General features: G+C 51.9%; 1 protein-coding gene across 19 annotated transcripts in view; it reads left to right on the top strand.

The window, feature by feature from the left end:
- Window positions 1–22,499, top strand: part of ERC1 (ELKS/RAB6-interacting/CAST family member 1) — a 190,998-nt gene that overhangs the window by 10,297 nt on the left and 158,202 nt on the right. For all 19 annotated transcript variants that reach the window (XM_075602383.1, XM_075602380.1, XM_075602378.1 and 16 more), the window contains exon 2: window positions 6,810–7,640. In XM_075602383.1, coding sequence (XP_075458498.1) covers window positions 6,972–7,640 — 669 coding nt within the window. In that variant the 5' untranslated portion in view covers window positions 6,810–6,971. The remainder of the gene's footprint in view (window positions 1–6,809; window positions 7,641–22,499) is intronic.

Below are 22,499 nucleotides of genomic sequence, written 5' to 3'. Positions count from 1 at the left end.
AGTGGACAGGAGGGGGGGACAGTGGACAGGAGGGGGGGCACACACACACACACACACACACACACACACACACACACACACACACACACACACAGTGTCACACACAGTGACACACACACACACACACACACACACACACACACACACACACAGTGTCACAGTGAGTGGAGCGGGAGGTGAGCGGAGCGGGAGGTGAGCGGAGCGGGAGGTGAGCGGAGCGGGAGGTGAGCGGGAGGCAGGTGAGGTGAGAGCGGGGAGGGGAGGTGAGGTGAGCGGAGCGGGAGGGAGCGGGAGGGAGGTGAGGTGAGCGGAGCGGGAGGGAGCGGGAGGGAGGTGAGGTGAGCGGAGCGGGAGGGAGCGGGAGGAGGTGAGGTGAGCGGAGCGGGAGGAGCGGGAGGGAGGTGAGGTGAGCGGAGCGGGAGGGAGCGGGAGGGAGGTGAGGTGAGCGGAGCGGGAGGGAGCGGGAGGGAGGTGAGGTGAGCGGAGCGGGAGGGAGCGGGAGGGAGGTGAAGTGAGCGGAGCGGGAGGGAGCGGGGAGGGAGGTGAAGTGAGCGGGAGGGAGGTGAGGTGAGGTGAGCGGGAGGGAGCGGGAGGGAGGGGAGGTGAGGTGAGCGGGAGGGAGCGGGAGGGAGGGGAGCGTGAGGTGAGCGGAGCGGGAGGGAGCGGGAGGTGAGGTGAGCGGAGCGGGAGGGAGGTGAGGTGAGCGGAGCGGGAGGGAGGGAGGTGAGGTGAGCGGGAGGGAGGTGAGGTGAGCGTGAGGGAGCGGGAGGGAGGGGAGCGTGAGGTGAGCGTGAGCGGGAGGTGAGGTGAGCGGAGCGGAAGGGAGCGGAGCGGGAGGGGAGGTGAGCGGAGCGGGAGGGAGGTGAGGTGAGTGGAGCGGGAGGGAGGTGAGCGGAGCTGGAGGGAGCGGAGCGGGAGGGAGGGGAGGTGAGTGGAGCGGGAGGGAGTGGAGCGGGAGGGAGGTGAGGTGAGTGGAGCGGGAGGGAGGGGTGGTGAGGTGAGTGGAGCGGGAGGGAGGGGAGGTGAGCGGAGCGGGAGGGAGGTGAGGTGAGTGGAGCGGGAGGGAGGTGAGCGGAGCTGGAGGTGAGTGGAGCGGGAGGGAGGTGAGTGGAGCGGGAGAGAGGTGAGTGGAGCGGGAGGAGTGGAGCGGGAGGGAGGTGAGGTGAGTGGAGCGGGAGGGAGGTGAGGTGAGTGGAGCGGGAGGGAGGGGTGGTGAGGTGAGTGGAGCGGGAGGGAGGGGAGGTGAGTGGAGCGGGAGGGAGGGGAGGTGAGTGGAGCGGGAGGGAGGGGAGGTGAGTGGAGCTGGAGGGAGGTGAGCGGGAGGGAGGTGAGTGGAGCGGGAGGGAGGTGAGTGGAGCGGGAGGGAGGTGAGTGGAGCGGGAGTGGAGTGGAGCGGGAGGGAGGTGAGGTGAGTGGAGCGGGAGGGAGGGGTGGTGGGGTGAGTGGAGCGGGAGGGAGGGAGGTGAGCGGAGCGGGAGGAGGTGAGGTGAGTGGAGCGGGAGGGAGGTGAGCGGAGCTGGAGGGAGCGGAGCGGGAGGGAGGGGAGGTGAGTGGAGCAGGAGGGAGGTGAGTGGAGCGGGAGGGAGGTGAGTGGAGCGGGAGGGAGTGGAGCGGGAGGGAGGGGAGGTGAGCGGAGCGGAGGGAGGGGAGGTGAGCGGAGCGGGAGGAGGGGAGGTGAGCGGAGCGGGAGGGAGGGAGGTGAGCGGAGCGGGAGGGAGGTGAGGTGAGTGGAGCGGGAGGGAGGGGTGGTGAGGTGAGTGGAGCGGGAGGGAGGGAGGTGAGTGGAGCGGGAGGGAGGTGAGTGGAGCGGGAGGGAGGTGAGTGGAGCGGGGAGTGGAGTGGAGCGGGAGGGAGGTGAGGTGAGTGGAGCGGGAGGGAGGGGTGGTGGGGTGAGTGGAGCGGGAGGGAGGGGAGGTGAGCGGAGCGGGAGGAGGTGAGGTGAGTGGAGCGGGAGGGAGGTGAGCGGAGCTGGAGGGAGCGGAGCGGGAGGGAGGGAGGTGAGTGGAGCAGGAGGGAGGTGAGTGGAGCGGGAGGGAGGTGAGTGGAGCGGGAGGGAGTGGAGCGGGAGGAGGGGAGGTGAGCGGAGCGGGAGGGAGGGGAGGTGAGCGGAGCGGGAGGGAGGGGAGGTGAGCGGAGCGGGAGGGAGGTGAGGTGAGTGGAGCGGGAGGGAGGGTGGTGAGGTGAGTGGAGCGGGAGGGAGGGGAGGTGAGTGGAGCGGGAGGGAGGGGAGGTGAGTGGGGAGGGAGGGGAGGTGAGTGGAGCGGGAGGGAGCGGAGGGAGGGGAGGTGAGTGGAGCGGGAGGGAGCGGGAGGAGGGAGGTGAGTGGAGCGGGAGGGAGCGGGAGGGAGGGGAGGTGATTGGAGCGGGAGGGAGGGGAGGTGAGTGGAGCGGGAGGGAGGGAAGGTGAGTGGAGCGGGAGGGAGTGGAGCGGGAGGGAGGGGAGGTGAGGGGAGTGGAGCGGGAGGGAGTGGAGCGGGAGGGAGTGGAGCGGGAGGGAGTGGAGCGGGAGGGAGTGGAGCGGGAGGGAGTGGAGCGGGAGGGAGTGGAGCGGGAGGGAGTGGAGCGGGAGGGAGTGGAGCGGGAGGGAGTGGAGCGGGAGGGAGTGGAGCGGGAGGAGTGGAGCGGGAGGGAGTGGAGCGGGAGGGAGTGGAGCGGGAGGGAGTGGAGCGGGAGGGAGGGAGGTGAGCGGAGCGGGAGGGAGGGGAGGTGAGCGGAGCGGGAGGGAGGGAGGTGAGGTGAGTGGAGCGGGAGGGAGGGGAGGTGAGGTGAGTGGAGCGGGAGGGAGGGGAGGTGAGGTGAGTGGAGCGGGAGGAGGGGAGGTGAGGTGAGTGGAGCGGGAGGGAGGGGAGGTGAGGTGAGTGGAGCGGGAGGGAGGGGAGGTGAGTGGAGCGGGAGGGAGGGGAGGTGAGGTGAGTGGAGCGGGAGGGAGGGGAGGTGAGTGGAGCGGGAGGGAGGGAGGTGAGTGGAGCGGGAGGGAGGGGAGGTGAGGTGAGTGGAGCGGGAGGGAGGTGAGGTGAGTGGAGCGGAGGGAGGGGAGGTGAGTGGAGCGGGAGGGAGTGAAGCGGGAGGTGAGGGGAGGTGAGGTGAGTGGAGCGGGAGGGAGTGGAGCGGGAGGGAGGGGAGGTGAGGTGAGTGGAGCGGGAGGAGTGGAGCGGGAGGGAGTGGAGCGGGAGGGAGTGGAGCGGGAGGAGTGGAGCGGGAGGGAGTGGAGCGGGAGGAGTGGAGCGGGAGGGAGTGGAGCGGGAGGAGTGGAGCGGGAGGAGTGGAGCGGGAGGGAGTGGAGCGGGAGGGAGGTGAGTGGAGCGGAGGTGAGTGGAGCGGAGGCGGGAGGTGAGTGGAGCACCGGGGAGGGGGGGAGGTGAGTGTGATGGGGGGGGGAGAGGACCAATGAGAGGTGTGGGGGCGGGCCAAGGGGGTGGTGTGAGTGTGTGAGGCCAATGAGAGGTGTGCGGGAGCGGGCGGGCCAAGGGACCAATGAGATTGCCGCTAGTGACAGGGAACACAGTGAAACATACATACATACAATGCTTTCAGAAATATATAGTAGATGTGTGTGCGATTTTTTTTTTTTTTTTTTTTTTTTGTGAAAGGGGCAGTTCAAAATATTTTATTTCAAAATCATATCTAATGTAAAGAACAAAGGCATATAAGTAATGACACTTACCTGAACTTCATCCCGGTAATCGCTGCTTTTCTCTGTTCCCTGAAACTCCGTCAGCGCTGGACCGTGCTAATTTTAACTCCAGGGTTTCCGAGACGCTTACCGTTTCAGTTATCAGTGTTTGCCATTACTTTAGCGAAATGAAAAAAGGCTGCTAAATTTTGCCGGTAACATGTTGGCCAGTAGGAAGCCCAGTGACATTGCACCTTCCTATTGGTCCAGAACATATCACCGGTAAGTGACTCACTAACTATCTCTGGAACGGGGAAGGGAAGGTCTCTGGATTCCGCTCGATTCGAATATGTAAAAAAAAGTAACATTTGGCGGAATTGCTAATTTATTTAAAACTGTCAGATAACCTCTTCTCCGGTGTGTACTCCACTCTTCAGTTTTATACACAGTCTCGTTTGGCTAGGTAGCCGGTGCTGACACTACCCAGAATCCCTGGTGTGACTGTGGGGTGAATGAAACCGGTTTGGGGACCTGTGGAAGACAGGCAGATACCCTCATAGCTGTCAGTGACTTTGCTGTTGCGATTGACATAAAGCGGTGACCGTTCAGCGTTTAATTTCAGCTCCGAAATCAGAAGAGAAGCACTTAGTCAGAAATAGATGATTTTAATCACTTACTGCTAGCCAACACCATTCAGCATGAGATGGCGCTTGCTGTAATTAGTCTTGGTACTGATGGCATTTCGAGTACATTCAACGACTGATGTCATGTTCTCTTTCAGCCAATCAGAGAGCTGGCTTGTCTTGTATAGGGGTGTAGTATCTTGGCAGTGGGATTTATTGTAGGTTGTATTTGGGATGTATATCAGACCATGTAGAAGACGACTGTTACATTTCTGGGTTGTACTTTTTATTCTGTCATCTGTTTTCTTGAATGGTTCATGAAACCGTATGCTGCTAGAGTAGCCAGCAACACATTTAAACAGTGTCTTATTTACCTGCTGAGGGGCTCGCCTTTCGTGCTCTTATTAGAAAGCTGTACATTGGGGATGTTTTAGGGGAGAAGGAAGGAGACCAAAGGAGTCTCTCTTTTTAGGTGATCTTTGAGTAACCAGATTATTCTCTGCAGCACTTCATGTCCCAGACTTGTGTGTGCGTTTCCCAGGTCTAAGCCAATGCTGCCTCTGCTCTCACCACTCCAGGCTTTTGAATCATTGTCTATTTTTAACTATCCAGTATCACAGGGAAAACTTCAGGGGAATTCTGCTAATAAAGTGAAAGGCAGAGAACATGAAACGCTGCTTAGCAGTAAACGTGGTTGGGTTGATCACAGCGGAGCCGTACGCTGCACGTCACATCTCCATCCCTGTGTGCAGGCAGGCTTTGATCAAGCTTAAGATGAAAATATTTGACACGACTATAAATCCACTCATACACCTGCTAATGCGAATACAATACTACCTCAGAAATGCGAGGATTATAAAAACACTTCAAAGCTTTGTATTTAGAACCCCAGGTATATTTCCCCTCCCCATGAAAGGTGCAGTCCCCCAAATTGACCAATGTTGAAAGCGAGTTTATTTGCCTGGTCGTTTTAATTGGTATTTGGACAAAGGCTGAAATAGTGTTCACATGGTGGCGACCTCTTGTATTCTCACTCTCTCCAGCCCACCAGGCAGCACAGAACGGGTTTCCACGCACACTTCAGAGACTTAACAGTGAAGCTGTCTTACCCTGAGCTCCTCTAATAAGGGTCTGGGAAGTCCAGTGAATGTATTAAGTGAGGGGAGGTTTTGGACGATTTCCTTTGAAATGACCAAATAGAAACGGCTAAGAATGTGCTGACCCTTTGTCGAGCAGTCACTCAAACTGCTGCACAGTCTACTTCTACTGATAAGGATCTTCTTCTGTGGGTCCACTCCACTCTCAGGCTATTGCGCGTCTCTCTCCCCCCCGCCCCCCCTCTCCCTCGCGCTCTTGTGTCGTCATCCCCCTTGCGTCTCACCAGGACAGGAAAACCTAAAATAGCCATGTCCTAATGAAAGCATTGATTATGAATTACATAATGACCATGTGTAAGATGTCGGCCCCAACATCACCACCCATCTCCCCAGCACCCGAACACCCTCTCCTATCACATTTCTTTCTCCGCTCAGCCAGTGATGAAACTGATGTGCGACTTGGGAGAAGAGCAGTAGATATGTAAGGGTGGGGGGTGGCGGGGTTGTTACTGAGCAGTTATGCAATGGCAATGGTTAGAGAGGGCGACCAGCCTGGCTCTTAAGAAATGAAAATTAAATAATTGTGCAGGTGTGTTTTTTTTGTTTTGTATACTAGGTGGGAAGCAAGGAGTCTTAGGGCGGAACCACGTTAATTTCAGTTCCAGAGACCCCTTGCTTCCCAAGATATATACCTCCGAAGATGTACTGTGCCCTCCAGGGAGAACAATATGGTGGATTATATGGCCTATGTCCCGTGGGCCAGTAGGAAGTCATAAAGCGTCATCCGTCACGGTTTCCTGTTCTGCGTGGCGTGTGACCTTTTCAAAACTGCATGAAGAACCGGTGCACCTTCCGAATATTTTTTATATAATTAATATTTTGGGGGTGTGGAAGAGCGGAAATTGACTGTCAGAATTGGAATATGGTATGGGGTCTCTGAGACACATTGTGGTATGCCATCAGTTTGTGAAAGCTGGAGTCCCCAGAGCAGAATTAACATGGTTCTGCTCAATGAAATGCTCCTTTTTAAGACCATCATTTGAATATTCATTATTCTCTGTTACGACAAAAGCACATCTGCCTTCATCTCAGACCTCAAAACAAATGTACCTGGTGTGACACAACCACTTTCAGTGGTAGAGAAGCTGGCAATGAATCACAATATAACCAGCCCGGCTCCATGTTACCACGAGACTGGAGTTCAGTTCTGTTTTTTCAAGTCTCCATTATCCATAGAGTTACTGAACTATCACTAAACACGAGGACTGGACTAAAGAATCATGATGACATGCAGCCCGGGTTGGGGGGTGGTTGCTTTAAAAGTCCAAGTGTAGATGGTGCAAATAAAAATTATTCACTTGAATCCAGCATTTTTGGGCATCTGTTTAATTATAGATTGGTAGCAGGGGTAGTTAGTTGGGGGCACATGGTAATTTTTTTTTACATTCTTACCGGTTTCCATATTTTCCCCTTCAGGTCACAAGATCGGGCGTCTTGACAAACATGGAAACCTGTCACCTTGCATGAACTGTTAATCGTTTGTCACGGACCTGAGACCCCCACTTTCACTGCTAGGACAGCAGCAGCCCCCCCCCCCCCCGACTCCCTTCAGCTCCGGTTCTCTCGCCTTTCACAGCCATGTATGGAAGTTCTCGCTCCGTCGGGAAGGTGGAGTCCAGCAGCCAGAGCCCCGGCCGCTCTCCGCGTCTGCCCCGCTCCCCGCGCTTAGGCCACCGCCGCACCAACAGTACAGGTGGGAGTGCCGGAGGGGCACCCGGAGGCAGCGGGAAGACTCTTTCCATGGAGAACATCCAGTCGCTGAATGCTGCTTACGCCACATCCAGCCCCATGTACCTGAGCGACCATGAGAACGTGGGGGGTGACACGCCGAAGAGCACCATGACCCTGGGGCGGTCAGGGGGGCGCCTGCCTTATGGCGTGAGGATGACTGCCATGGGGAGCAGCCCCAACATTGCCAGCAACAGTGGTGTTGCCAGCGACACCATCTCCTTTGGGGATCACCACCTGTCACCCATGAGCATGGCGTCCACAGTGCCCCACTCGCTACGCCAGGCAAGGGACAACACCATCATGGACCTGCAGTCCCAGCTCAAAGAGGTTCTGAGGGAGAACGACCTACTGCGCAAAGATGTGGAGGTGAAGGAGAGTAAGCTCAGTTCATCCATGAATAGCATCAAGACCTTCTGGAGCCCAGAGCTGAAGAAAGAGCGGGCGTTGCGCAAGGACGAGGTGTCCAAAATCGGTGTGTGGAAGGAGCAGTACAGGGTTATCCAAGATGAGAATCAGGTATGTGCTGGGAGTGGGGACGTAATGTTTATTTAGTGCATTCTGCAAACAGAAATTGGCTTTAGTTTTATTTTGTATATTTTTTGTCTTTGCCTCTTACATTTGAGAGCAGGTTTTTGAAACCAAATTGAGCTAAAGGCTGTAAAAAAACCAAAACCAAAACAAATCAATTATATGTATTTTTCAAAATATTTTTGGAAATGTATCTGGGAAATATTTGTAACCTGGTTTCATAGTGATTTTTCAATGCCTCATCTCTCTTACCCTCTGCTCTTACCCGATTGTTGCACACAAAGGGAGCATGAATACCCCTGATTACTTAATTATGGAGTTGGATGAAACAAGGCAGTCAGCACCCTATTTAGAGGCACTCATACGTTAGAACAAAAGAACATTTCAAGGCTTTGTCAAACAGTATCAATAGCTTTATCTTACTAAACATATCTGTGCCATTCGTTCAGTTTCATGGTGCTGCAGTGTATGAAGCTCTGCCCAGGCACAATGAGTTGCTGCCCCAAAAAGCTTGCAATCTAATTTTGGTGTCTGAGCCACGAAGATAGTCACTTGACAAAGGCCACAATCGGCTTGCATGAATTCGTACCAGGTTCATCCACCAGGTTCCATCAAACCAGGTTCATTCAGTGACATTATCCCTTAGCTCGACCCATTCTTGTGTGAAAGGCTTAATAAGTAATGTAATAAAGCCTTGGGACTCGGGTTTCCTCTTTATTAGTAGTCTGTGCCCTGTGATGTCACAGTGGAAAGTAAGTAAGAGAAGCCACCGAGGTCAACGCATCCAATAAATTACAGACCGTAAAGGCACCAGAGCTATAATTCTGATTACTCCGATTAAGCTCATGATGAATCTCATGAACACCCCTAGGATACCCGGAGTCCAGTTATAGATGGGATGATATCATGCCCAGAGGTCACTGACTGAAATGAAGTAAATAAAAAACCTTTTATCGTTGGAACCTCTCATTAGATATTGGGTGTTTCTCTGGCGTACAGCGTTGATGCTAATAGTATTTTTCAGCCCAGGTGTATTTTGGGTATGACAAACCATCAAAAGTAAGACAAAATGCACATGCGTCTGTGTGCTTGGCAACACACGACTGGTCTTTCTTTCACTTAGAATTTGTATTGAATGTCTCCAAATTTTATGGTTGTGTGGGGGGGGGGGGGGGGGGGCGCACAGAAGAAAATAGGAGGGAAGGAGTGCTGCAACACTACTAACGAGCACATATATACAAAATATTTTGTGTACAGACAGGCTTCGTTTTACTACGAATGGCTTATCCAACGCTATGCAATGCATACCTATGTTCACTTTTACAACGCCAAAACGGCTTATCCAACGCTCTTACGACGCTTTGCAACGTTGTTTGTGTGTGTGTGTATATATATATATATATATATATATATATATATATATACATACATACATACATACATACATACATACATACATATACAGTGTTCGACAAACCTATACATTTGCTCGCCCCGGGCGAGTGGATTTAACCCCCGGGCGAGTAAATATTGGCCCAAGCAGCACACGTTTGGTACTAGGTGGCGAGTAGATTTTTTGGTGATTTGTCAACCACTGTGTATGTATGTATGTATGTATGTATGTATGTATGTATGTATGTATGTATGTATGTATGTATATATATATATATATATATATATATATATATATATACATAAACAACGTTGCAAAGCGTCGTAAGAGCATATATATATTATTATATTATACTATATAATATTATATTATACTATATAATATATTATTTATTATGTTATCTACTATATATTTGTGAAATCACTGTATGTCTGCGTCCCAAGGGTCAATCGCATTGGACCTTGGGCCTGTCACTCCTGCTCAGGCCATGCCCGCCCCCGCACACCTCTCATTGGCCTACGTCCAACACCAATGCCACACTGTCCCACCCCTCACTGACTCTCATTGGCCTGCGTCCAATGCCCGCCCCCGCACACCTCTCATTGGCCTGCGTCCCACCCCTCACTGACTCTCATTGGCCTGCGTCCAATGCCCGCCCCCGCACACCTCTCATTGGCCTGCGTCCCACCCCTCACTGACTCTCATGGCCTGCGTCCAATGCCCGCCCCCGCACACCTCTCATTGGCCTGCGTCCAACACCAATGCCCTAATAGCTTCCACACTGTCCCACCCCTCACTGAGTTTTGGGAACGCTTTGCTTTTGCAACACCTAATCCTCTAATCCTCAACCTGCTCTGGGGCCACGCTTCACAGCTATCAAAACCTTCACGTCTGCTACCACAGACTGCCGAATCAGGTACAGCAGTGTTTCCCAAACTGTGCGCCGCGGCTTGGCTAGAGGGGCGCCGCGATCAGGGCCGCCAGCAGCGGGAAACAAGGGCTGCTAGCTCATTTAAAAAAAAAAAAAAAAAAACCTCTGAGGGGAAGCAGAGGAGCGGTCACGTGACCGCTCCCATCCAATGGGGCTGCAGCCTGCCCGGCATTGCAACTGCAGAGCCACCAGACAGCACCAAGGTGTGTGTGTGTGTGTGTGTGTGTGTGTGAAAAACGGGCTGCAGGGTGTGTGTGAAAAACGGGCTGCAGGGTGTGTGTGAAAAACGGGCTGCAGGGTGTGTGTGAAAAACGGCTGCAGGGTGTGTGTGTGTGTGTGTGTGTGTGTGTGTGTGTGTGTGTGAAAAACGGGCTGCAGGGGGTGTGTGAAAAACGGGCTGCAGGGTGTGTGTGAAAAACGGGCTGCAGGGTGTGTGTGAAAAACGGGCTGCAGGGTGTGTGTGTGTGTGTGTGTGTGTGTGAAAAACGGGCTGCAGGGGGTGTGTGAAAAACGGGCTGCAGGGTGTGTGTGTGTGTGTGTGTGTGTGTGTGTGTGTGTGTGTGTGTGTGTGTGTGTGTGTGTGTGTGTGTGTGAAAAACGGGCTGCAGGGTGTGTGTGTGTGTGTGTGATATATGTGTGGTGTGTGTGTATATATGTGTGGTGTGTGTGTGTGTGTGTATGTGTGGTGTGTATATATATAATATATATATATATATATATATATTATATATATATATGTATATATATATGTGTGTGTGGTGTGTATATATGTATGTGTGGTGTGTATATCTACTATAGATTTCTGAAATGTCTGTATGTTAGTCTGCATGCCCTGTGTCCTAGGCCAATCGCATTGCACCTTTGGCCTGTCACTCCACCTCAACACTGTCCCACCCCTCACCACACTGTCCCACCCCTCACTGACTCTCATTGGCCTTCGGCAACACCACTGCCACACTGTCCCACCCCCTCACCCCACTGTCCCACCCCTCACTGACTCTCATTGGCCTTGGCCAACACCACTGCCACACTGTCCCACCCCTCACCCCACTGTCCCACCCCTCACTGACTCTCATTGGCCTTTGGCCAACACCACTGCCACATTGTCCCACCCCTCAGTGACCTTTGGGAATGCTTCTAAGCACCTAACACTCACCGCACTGCCTCTTACAAACACCCCCCTCCACCACCACCCCCCAACTTCATGCACCCCCCTCCACCACCAACCCCCCTCAACCTCATGCACCCCCCTCCACCATCACCCCCCCCAACCTCATGCACACTACAAACGCACGCCACAGCTCTCCCGCTACTGCAGCCCATCACCAACCCCCCTCACCCAAACATACAACGCACGATGCTCCATCACCCCCCCCTCACACCAACAGCAAACGCACGCTGCTGAACATACAACGCACGATGCTCCATCACACCCCCCCCCCTCACCCGAACATCCCCGGAGCACACCCAAAACTACCCCACCCCCCTCACCCATACATCCACCGCACGATGCTCCTCCGGAGCCCCTCACCCCCCCCCCCCCCCACCATCCACCGCACGATGCTGCTCCGGCCCGGTGCGAGGTAAGTAACCGCACGGGAAGAGATCTTTCACCCCCGGCCCGGCCCTTCACCCCACCCGGCGCTTCACCCCACCCGGCCTGGCGCTTCACCCCCCCCCCCCCCGCCCTGCCCTTCACCCCCCCCCCCCGCCCTGGCCCTTCACCCCCCCCCCCTGGCCCTTCACCCGCCCTGGCCCTTCACCCGGCCCTGCCCTTCACCCCCCCCCCCCTGCCCTTCACCCCGGCCCTGCCCTTCACCCCCCCCCCCCGGCCCTACCCTTCACCCCCCCCGGCCCTGCCCTTCACCCCCCCCCCCCGGCCCTGCCCTTCACCCCCCCCCGGCCCCGCCCTTCACCCCCCCCCCGGCCCGCCCTTCACCCCCCCCCCCCCGGCCCCGCCCTTCACCCCCCCCCCCCCGTCCCCGCCCTTCACCCCCCCCCCCTGCCCTTCACACCCCCCCCCCCGGCCCTGCCCTTCACCCCCCCCCCCCCCCCCGGCCCTGCCCTTCAACCCCCCCCCCCCCCGGCCCTGCCCTTCACCCCCCCCCCCGGCCCTGCCCTTCACCCCCCCCCCTCGGCCTGCCCTTCACCCCCCCCCCCCCCCCCCCCCCGGCCCTGCCCTTCACCCTCCCCCCCCGGCCCTGCCCTTCACCCCCCCCCCCCGGCACTGCCCTTCGCCCCCGGCCCTGCCCTTCGCCCCCGGCCCTGCCTTCGCCCCCCCCCCCACCGGCCCTGCCCTTCACCCCCCCCGTCCCTGCCCTTCGCTCCCGCCCTTCGCTCCCACCCTCCCTGCCCTTCGCAGGGCACACACACACGTGTACACACACACACACACGTGTACACACACACACACACACGTGTACACACACACACGTGTACACACACGTGTAACACACACACACGTGTATACACACACACACGTGTATACACACACACACACGTGTATACACACACACACGTGTATATACACACACACGTGTATACACACACACGTGTATACACACACACACACGTGTATACACACACACACGTGTATACACACACACACACGTGTATACACACACACACACGTGTATACACACACACACACACGTGTATACACACACACACACGTGTACACACACACACACGTGTACACACACACACATACGTGTACACACACACCACGTGTGTACACACACACACACGTGTATACACACACACACGTGTATACACACACACACGTGTATACACACACACACGTGTATACACACCACGTGTATACACACACACACGTGTATACACACACACACGTACACATACACAATGTATACAAACAAACATGTATACACACACACACACAAACATGTATACACACATGTATACACACACGTGTGTATATATACACACACACACGTATACACACACATACACTATCCCCAGCACCACCACATCAGCACACCGGTATCCCATGGCCCCCCCCCCCCCCCCAGCACACTGGCATTCTCGGCTCCCCACCATTCCAGCCCCCATCAACACCCACACATTGGCACCTTCGCACCTCCCCATCGGCACACCACATCCGCACCCCCACATCAGCAACAAACCCTCCCAAATCAGCACACCGATACAATCACCATCAGTACAGCCACAGCAGCAGTACCAATCAGCACACCGATACAATCACCATCAGTACAGCCACAGCAGCAGTACCACCGCACACTGCCATGGGCCGCGTGGACCACTCCCCACCCAAATGCCACCCCCACACCACAAACCATCCCGGGCAACGCCGGGGCTCTCAGCTAGTATTATATATAATACAGTATATACACTATATAGTGTGTGTGTGCTGCATAAAATATTTTGTGTATTTTTAGTGTTAAAAATGCCTTCAGGAACGGAACCTTTCATTTAAACAGTGTTCCTATGGGAAAACGTGTTCGCTATCCAACGCCATTTGAGTAACGCATTGTGTCGGATAACCGAGGACCTGCCTGTACTTTTTTATTTTGGGGATTTATCCTTTTATACATTTGGGTTAAATTCCTACACAACTAGACATATAGGATATACAATGTGCCCTTCTTACACGCCTGAAGGTTTCAGATGTTTGTTCTTATTGCTGTGTGTGTCCGGTTAAAGGTTATGGTGTCTACCACTACAGGATTATGGGAAGATATCCAGAGGATGGCATCTTTTGTAGGACATTGGTTTGGTTGAGAGGTGGACGACCTTGGGAATGGAGGTTTTTATAAAGCAACCAGGGCTGCCATACCTTTTGGAACTTTGAACATGAGCCCCTAAGGATATGTGGAGGGAATACCATGTTCTCTTTCTAATCTGCATAAGAGATGACAGATTTGGACTCATCCATAAGGGCGACTAAGGAGCAATGCGCTACCATGTGGGTGATCAAATTGTTCTGAAGTCTTGCAATGTCCTCCAAAGCCCCACAAAAACTTTTGTAAACAATAACTATCTAATTGGCTTCCATAAACAAATCCAACTTTACTAAAAGCAAACATTTGGTTTCTTTCGTTTCCCTGGGGGAGTGCTGCGCCTTGTACTCTGCGGGTGCAGAGCTATGCTGGTCTGGGGCTGCAGTAACCTCTCTCTGACATAAGGCTCTTTGCGATGGTCCCTTTTTTGTGGTTGTCCTCAGTCTTCATAGTTGGTGATCAGAGTTGCTAATGCTACGAAAGGCGACGGGTGCAATTTAAAAGTGTGCAGTCAGATCTAGGAATTGGGGCGGATGCTAATTAGTAAATTACACTGAACTGCAAGCATGCCCTAATTAAAATGTGCCACGAAAACACGCTTTTCTGAAGACTCTTTGCGCGGGGGGCAAATGGAGTAATAGGAGATTCTCTATCTGCCCCCTTACTCCAAGTAATCGAGAGAAACCAGTGTGACTTTTGCCCATTTTTTAACTGGTTTCCCTTGAACGTTGTACATAAATATCGTGACTGTGAGGGAGGCTGGCAATGTATTGGGAATCTGTGCATTTAGTGTAGAAGCCATGCAGAACACCATTGGGCATCAATGGGCGAACCAGCCTGTTCAGAATGATAGAAACAGATGAGCAATTAGTGGTTATTTTGTGTCAATGTTTTTGGATCCCAATGTTTGATCAGTACATGGGACTGATTTCCATTTTGCTATAAACCTGCGTTAGTGAGCACAATCCGTTCCTTAATAAGAATTAAAGAGCCAGCAACCCACACATGGGGACAGCTCTTGGTCTCATTTTCGTCACATCAATATTGTCAGTTTTATAGTAAATGTGCAGGAGAAAATGTCCGTGTACCCCTCCCCCCTTTTTTCTTGCACTCCTTTTTTTAATTTATTTTTTCTTCACTCTCACACATCAGGTCCAAGACTTTCCCCTCTCTCTGCCTTGCCTCCACAGAGCTAAGGGCTAGTGAAAAGGTCTCTGTTGCCCAAGGCTGCGATTATACTAGGCGCCATGGCGCGTGCAATTTCGCGCGCTGCGAGAACGAAGTGCAGCAGCTGATACGGGCCGGCCATAGTGTTCGTGAAGCAGAGCGACCATGCGGCAGATTTTTCAAAGGACAAATTGTTATTTATTTTTTTCCGCGCGGCGTCACGGGAGCGGTTCAGCCAGTGAGGCTGAACCAGGCTGGTGACGCGTCCGCCACGCCTCCCCAATCGCCTCCGGCTCAGTTCACCCATCGCTCGGGCGCGCCTGTTGCCATGCACTCCGTTGTGCGCGCGCCTCCTATAATCTTGGCCCTGATCAGAGCCCAGGAAGAAATGCCTTCATTACCTCAAGCCTCCTAGGATGCTAAGCAAGTGGGAGCGCTGGATGGAACTGCTTCTAAGCCTAGGAACATTACAGCCAAAACGAAGCACTTAATATGTGTGGTGTGTGATCAGGGTCTGGCAGATAAATATTGTTTGAGGAAATGTATGAATGGTATAAATCTGTAAAGGAGACTGAACCCTCTTTGTTATATAAAGATGTTAAATTAGGATTTGCAGAAGATTAAGAATTTTTTTATTTTTTTTAAATAACATAACATAGAAGTCATCAGAAGAAGCTGGTGAATTAAGAGGAGCGACTTGCTGTTTCACCTTCTGATATAGACAAGCTATGAGGTCTGTTATGGAAATAGGTTCAAAAAATGTTTAAAAGAAACAAGATTGTGTGTTTTCTGCTAGACACACACACACAAACCAGATTCTTTCCAGATCTTGAGGCGGTCAAAGGGATTATTGAAAAGGAAGGGAGTGTTCCTGATATAAAAAGAGATATCTTTGTCTGAAGGATGTCATCGATTCTCTACTTTTCAGTTGGAGCATGGGTGCTTAACTCCAGTCCTCAGGCCCCCCCAACAGGTCCGGTTTTCAGGATATCCCAGCTTCAGCACAGGTGGCTCAATCAGAGGTTCAATCTTCGACTGAGCTTTTGATTGAGCCACCTGTGCTGAGGCTGGGACTGATTGAGCCACCTGTGCTGAAGCAGGGATATCCTGAAAACCAGACCTGTTGGGGCGAGGAGGGGGGCTTGAGTACTGGAGTTGAGTACCCCTGAGTTAGAGCAGCGGTGCGCAAAGTGGGGGGCGCGACCCCCAGGGGGGGCGGGAGATTGGGCTGGGGGGGGGGGCGCGGGCAGTTGCAGAGGCCCCGCGCTCTTCCCCCAGGCATTTAAATAAAATGCTGGGGCATCGCGTGAGGCCCCTGCAACTGTTTACTTACCGGGATTCAGCCGTCTGTGTTGCGTCGCCATGGTAACGCTGCGGCACTATGTGACCTTACGCCACATGCCCACGCAGCGTCATCTGACGCGGATGAAGGTAGGCGGGAGGGGGGGGGGCGAGAGCCGGGGGCAGAGAGATGGGGGCGCAGCACAAAAAGTTTACGCTCCCCTGAGTTAGAGGATGAGTCGGCTTGGGAACTTGCACCTAAAGTGGGTGCTCCTGTGGCAAGGATTTCTAAAAAGACAACTATTCCTTTCGGAGGACGGTTCTTCTTTCAGGAATTGTACGGGGAAAAAGGAGAGCGTTTTAAAAAAACATTTTGTTTCACCTTGCAGGATTAGGGCAGAGTGTCATGGAACAAGAACCACATCTGTTTCACTCCCCCCACCCCTTTCTTTTGCAGCTTCTGCTTGCTCCGTTCCAGCTGCATGTATTTTGCTCTGTACACACACAGTGCCTGTGTGTTAGACAGACTGTTGCGATCCCTGTCTCTGCATTATGCCAGTGAGTTGCTACAGCAACCTCAGCCTTTCTATCAGAATGGGCTAGTTGTCTGCCTTCTCCCCGTCTGCCTTGCTGACAGCCTGGGGACAGACCATCTTGCTACCCAGAATACACTGGCACTTCCTTTTCCAGGAAGTCGCCTTCCCCCTATTCTCATTCTTCTTGAGTTTCATCCGCGAAGCGGCAAGGACAAGGAACGATCCCAGTTTCATCTTGGGTGCGCAAACCACACACAGTGCATGCAGCCTGAGGAATGAGACCAGTGGCGAGATACGGTAACACCCAAACACCCATCTCGGTCCACAGGACGGACGTGCCTCCCACGACCCAAACTACTCCCGATCAGTCGGTCGCCGGAGACGAGGGACCCAAACAGGGAATGTCCCATACACAAGAAGCCACACCCACTTAACAAGTGCTTTGGGTTCAGGATGAAGTCCCTAGAGGAACGCAAGAGGTTACTTGGAGAATTCAGAGTTTGCTTCAGGTGCTGCGGTTCCACGGCTCACCTAGCCAGAGATTGTAAAGAAGAGATCAAATGTGCAGTGTGCAAAAGTGACAAGCACGTAACATCTTTACATCCAGAGGCGCTGACACTCCACCAACTCAACAACCCATCCTCCGTAGCGGAGCATGGCGGGGAGGAAGGAGAAGGAGAGCCAACATCTGTCACGTCTCAGCGCACCGAGGTTTGCGGAAAAGGAAATGACAAAATGTCCTGTTCCAAAATATGCCTTGTCGCAGTGCACCCCCAGGGACAACCTGAGAAGGCTATTCGGATGTATGCAATCCTCGACGATGAAAGCAACAGATCATTGGCGAAGACGGAGTTCTTCCACTTATTCAACTCACAAGACAATGCCTCACCCTACACCCTCAGAACCTGTGCAGGGTCAACTGAGACAACAGGGAGAAGAGCAAGCGGTTACGTCATATGTTCAGTGGATAAGAGTGAAGATAGCTCTCCCCACACTCATCGAGTGCAACCACATGGCCACAAACAGGGATGAGATTCCCACACCAGACGTGGCACGCCATCACCCGCACCTCAGAGGAATAGCCAACTACATCCCACTGGTAGAACAAGGCGCCAAGATCTTGCTGCTGCTCGGTAGGGACATCTTGAGGGTACATAAAGTCCGTAAACAGCGTAACGGACCCCACAACGCACCATACGCCCAAAGACTTGACCTAGGATGGGTGATAGTGGGCAACACGTGCACTGACAAAGAGCACGGACAAGACTATGTTGACGCCCGCAGAACGGTGATAACAGAATGTGGAGACACATCCCTCTCTGAACCATCTCTTGGCTATCTCCAAGCGACAGGAGTGCCAAGTGAAGAGAAGAGACAAGGTCATACCCCTGAGATCAACAAGAACATCCACACATCAGGGGGATGTGACAATGGCCTAGGATGCTTAGTCGTTAAGACAACCAAGGATAACCAGTCGACTCCACCGAAGGAAGAAAGTAACCTCCCGAAGGTGACCGACAAAAGGATCTCCCAAAAGGAAAGAAACAATCAGATAGTCCTCCTGAGAGCAATGACACAGCTGAGACGTAAAGCCATTCCTCTCCACAGAATGTCAAGCGACAAAGCCGCCAGCTGCCACGGCTGGAATAGCCGCAAAGGATTGTACCCTGCAGGTGAAACCACAAGGATAAAAAGACTATTCTTTCACACACAAGAGGAGACAGTCGCAGAGACATTTCACAAAAGGATTTTCAAGGACAAAAGAGACTGTTGACTGCCCTCGGGAGGTTGTTCTCTCCCTGGACATGACAAAAACAAAGCGACACAAAGGCGTATCCCCAAAATACGTGGAGACGTCCTGTTGCAAGAGGAATGCACCAATGACTTAGGGTGCACAGCGTTCCAGACCACAAGGGACGACGACAAGCAAACACCATCGATGGGAGATAGAGGATTCCTGATGTTAACGGTCAAGGAGCTTGTCAAAGACGGACCAGGCAGTTGGGTGAACCCGCTACCATTCCGTTCACCAAGAAGGCGCCTCCCAAACAATGGAGAACATGCCATCTCTAGGTTCACTTCGCACCTCTGCGACCTACAAAGGGAACCGGAGACCAAAAACAACTTTGGCCATCATCCAGAAGATATTCCTTACCGGCCACGCAAAGCCAGCACCTCTAATAAAGAAAGGTGAAGAATACTTGTACCTCCAATCATCTGGGGTCTACCACCCTCAGAAACCCGATCAAATCCGTGTAGTACTCAGCTCCAGGGAGTCTCCCCGAACGACGCCCTATTTACTGGACTGGATACGACAACTAGTCTTCCAGGAGTGTCGATAAGCTTCCGCAAGGAGGCAAAAGCCATCTCCTTCTGCCAAACGCCAGGTGTCAGATTGACAAGTTGCCACAACTGGCATACCTACAAGGGGATGCACTCTGTAGGTAAAACCACAGAGACAAAAGGACCGTTCTTCCATAAGTTCAAAAGGAAACAGTGCCAGAGACTTTCACCAAGAGAGACACTGTAGTGCGCCCAGCTAACCTGGAGCGGTGCATCCACTTTGCATCCTTTGCCCAAGAACCTTGGCCAAGGGACTTTAAAGCCAGTGATGCCAGCCGGTATCACATCGCTATGTGAACATGGACTTTTGCATTGTTATATTATGTTTGCATTGCACATATGTTCCACATACTTCATTATAGTGGTATCTCCAGATACCAGACGGGGAGTGTCATGGAACAAGAACCACATCGCTGTTTCACCCCCCCCTTTCCTTTGCAGCTTCTGCTTGTCACGTTTTCATTCCAGCTGCATGTATTTTGCTCTGTACACACACAGTGCCTGTGTGTTAGACACAGTGTTGCGATCCCTGTCTCTGCATTAGGCCAGTGAGTTGCTACAGCAACCTCAGCCTTTCTATCAGAATGGGCTAGTCTGCCTTCTCCCTCTCTGCCTTGCTGACAGATGGTCTGTCCCCAGGCTATCTTGCTACCCAGAATACACTGGCACTTCCTTTTCCACCTTCAACACTGGCTGAGTGAGTACCTTCTGTAATTGCTCTACTGGCAGGGCCTCATCCTTTTCACCTGCCCTCACTACAAAGCACCCACAGAGAGACATTAGTCCATCACAAACATCTCATCCACAAGTGCCTGTCTTTATTGCTGCTTTCCCTAAATAAAGTGAAGAAAATATACAGGACTTGTTGTGTTTTGGAAAGAGGGCTGAGTTGAAGCTAGCTGGGTTCATTCATACCTCCAGACATGACCCTGGATCCAGAATACAGAGGCATGCGATTTTTAAACGGCTTGCATCTCCAAAGCTCTTAGGGCATGGATGTTATATTTGGAAAATAATCTTATGATGGATGTATCAAGAAATCGGATTCATGAACATTTTCCGTTATTTAAGATGACTATAGATTTGTGTTACCTCTGTATGACATTATCAAGCTGCTAGCAATGTCTTCAGCAAATACAGTTGTGGTCAAAAGAGCCTTGTGGTTTAAATCGTGGATCACAGGCGCAGCTCAAAGATTGGTACTTTTTGACTGAATTTTTTATTTTGTAATGAGCTAGAAAGCATTATTGAGAACTCAACAGACGGCAGAAGTAAATCATTGACTCGAGTATAGACCCTCATTCCGGACTTACCTATCTGGTCCTCGATTTTCTAAAGGGGTAAGAGAATCGTGATCAAGTTCTTCAAGGGACAGAAGAGGTTCTTTCTGCCCAACATTCAGAAATAACGAATTCTGACACCAGAATAATAGACCATTTAGTAGGAAGAACTGGACGTCCTGGAACAGAAGACAGAGTCCTTGGATTTGCACATAAAGTTATCACCAGAAACCCAGGTTAGGTTGTCGAGGTTCTCCCTGTGTGGAATTGTGGAAGAAACAAAGCCCCACTCATACTTGTAACAGTCTGTCAAAGACTGATGTTTGTTAATTGTGTTGCCATCATAAGAGTACATATAATAAACAGACCTCAGTCTGAATAACATAAGCACTACATTTTTATTCTTAACACATCTATCTTCTACCAATGGGAAAGAGGTGTGCATGCATACATTCTCAGTGTCGGTGTGTTACAACACTGGACGTCACTTTGCAATTTCGGCAGCTACACAGTTACTTGCTACAAAATTGGCATATGTTCTTGCAAAGGAGACATACTAGAAAGATAGACAAGACATGTTTACACCATTCAAGGCCGAAATCTGACTAGGACAAAACATTTGGATAGTAGAGCATAATCACTTTCCTGCATACACATCCCTTAAATACCTGCTTGCTACCCACAATACATTTCTTCAGCAAGACCAGTTCTTACCCACAACCCACTGCTATAGCAAGCCCTGGTATTTTTTCCACCCCCCCCCCCCAACAAAAATCTAATTGTAGGTATTCCCGTTGCCTCCCCACCATGGAAAATCCTGACTACAAGATGCCAGCAAGCGAGGGCGAGGGGCGCATCTTGGTACCAGCATGGCGCAAGGCAGCTGGTCAGAAACCGGGAGCCTGTTCTCCAAGATGATAGAAATTAAAGCCGAAGTGGATTTGAGAATCCAATCTGACAACGCTACGGTTTGCAGCTTGTATAAACAAACAGGGAGGCACGAGAAGCCGATCTCTCTTATGCACCACGCTTTAAAAATTCCCAAACGGGCAGGAAAGAAAGGGAGATGTATTTCAGCAATCCACATTCCAAGAGCTGTAAATTATCAAGCAGACTTTCTAAGCAGCCACAAGATTTATCAAGCAGGACGGGAAATAAATCCTCTAATTTTCCAAGAAATAGTATAGATCTGGGGCAGCCCAGCATAGACCTCAGAAGGAAAGGAAACGTTTAAAGGGAACTTACACGGGGTGCTGTTACCTTAGCGCGCACACCTTCTTTTTATTGCATATATTTGTACCCCAGTATAGACCTGATGGCTACCAGAAAGAATCGGAAAGCAGCATTTTGTTTTTTTTTTGCTTGAGATTTCAAGAGGATAAATAATTTAATCTGTAGGCCATGACGCTGCTGTGGAAATCTGTTGGTTTACATCTCTCCTTTTCCATTGTTTCCGATGCTATTAAAGTTGAGGAAAAGCAACTCCATCTTGATTGCAATCATTCCTTACTGGCCACCTTGGGCCTGGTTCTTCGAAGCTTGTCATATGTTCGTATGGGCTACTTGGCATTTGCCAACCACTCTGAATTTGGTATCCCATAGGCAAATTCTGTATCCAGATGTGCAGAGGTTGAGATTGACAGCTTGGTTGCTAAAAGGGTGAATTTTAGAGGGCCAGAGGTTTTCTCATCCAGAATGATAGCTATTTTACAAGCCGCAGAGGGCTTCTACCAAGAGCGCTTATGCCAGGGCTTGGAAGTGTTTTGTGCTCTGGTGCAAGGAGAAAGTATTTCATCCTATGTGCCCCTCTGTTCCCTATATCTTACAGTTTCTGCAACAAGGTCTTCAAATTCGCTGAATGTGACCACCATAACAGCAGTCGGAGATCAACCGTTAGTCAGATATCTGAATGCAATTTTTTTTTTTTTTTTTATTAAAAGCTTTGCAGAAAATTAGACTAAGAATTTTGGTTCCTGTACCAAGTTGGGACTCACCCGTTTGGCTCTTTCAATGTTCTCTAGTGCTCCATTTGAACCTCTACAAGACGTCTCTGAGGCTATGAACACTTGATATTAACCGTCTTGCTAGTGGCAGTCACATCAGCCAGAAGAATTGTCGATTTACAGGCTCTTCCTACAAGGGAACCATATCTTGT

Source organism: Ascaphus truei, chromosome 5 (assembly GCF_040206685.1).
Source record: "Ascaphus truei isolate aAscTru1 chromosome 5, aAscTru1.hap1, whole genome shotgun sequence".
Taxonomy (NCBI): Eukaryota; Metazoa; Chordata; class Amphibia; order Anura; family Ascaphidae; genus Ascaphus; species Ascaphus truei.
This window is presented reverse-complemented; position numbering and strand designations above follow the sequence as displayed.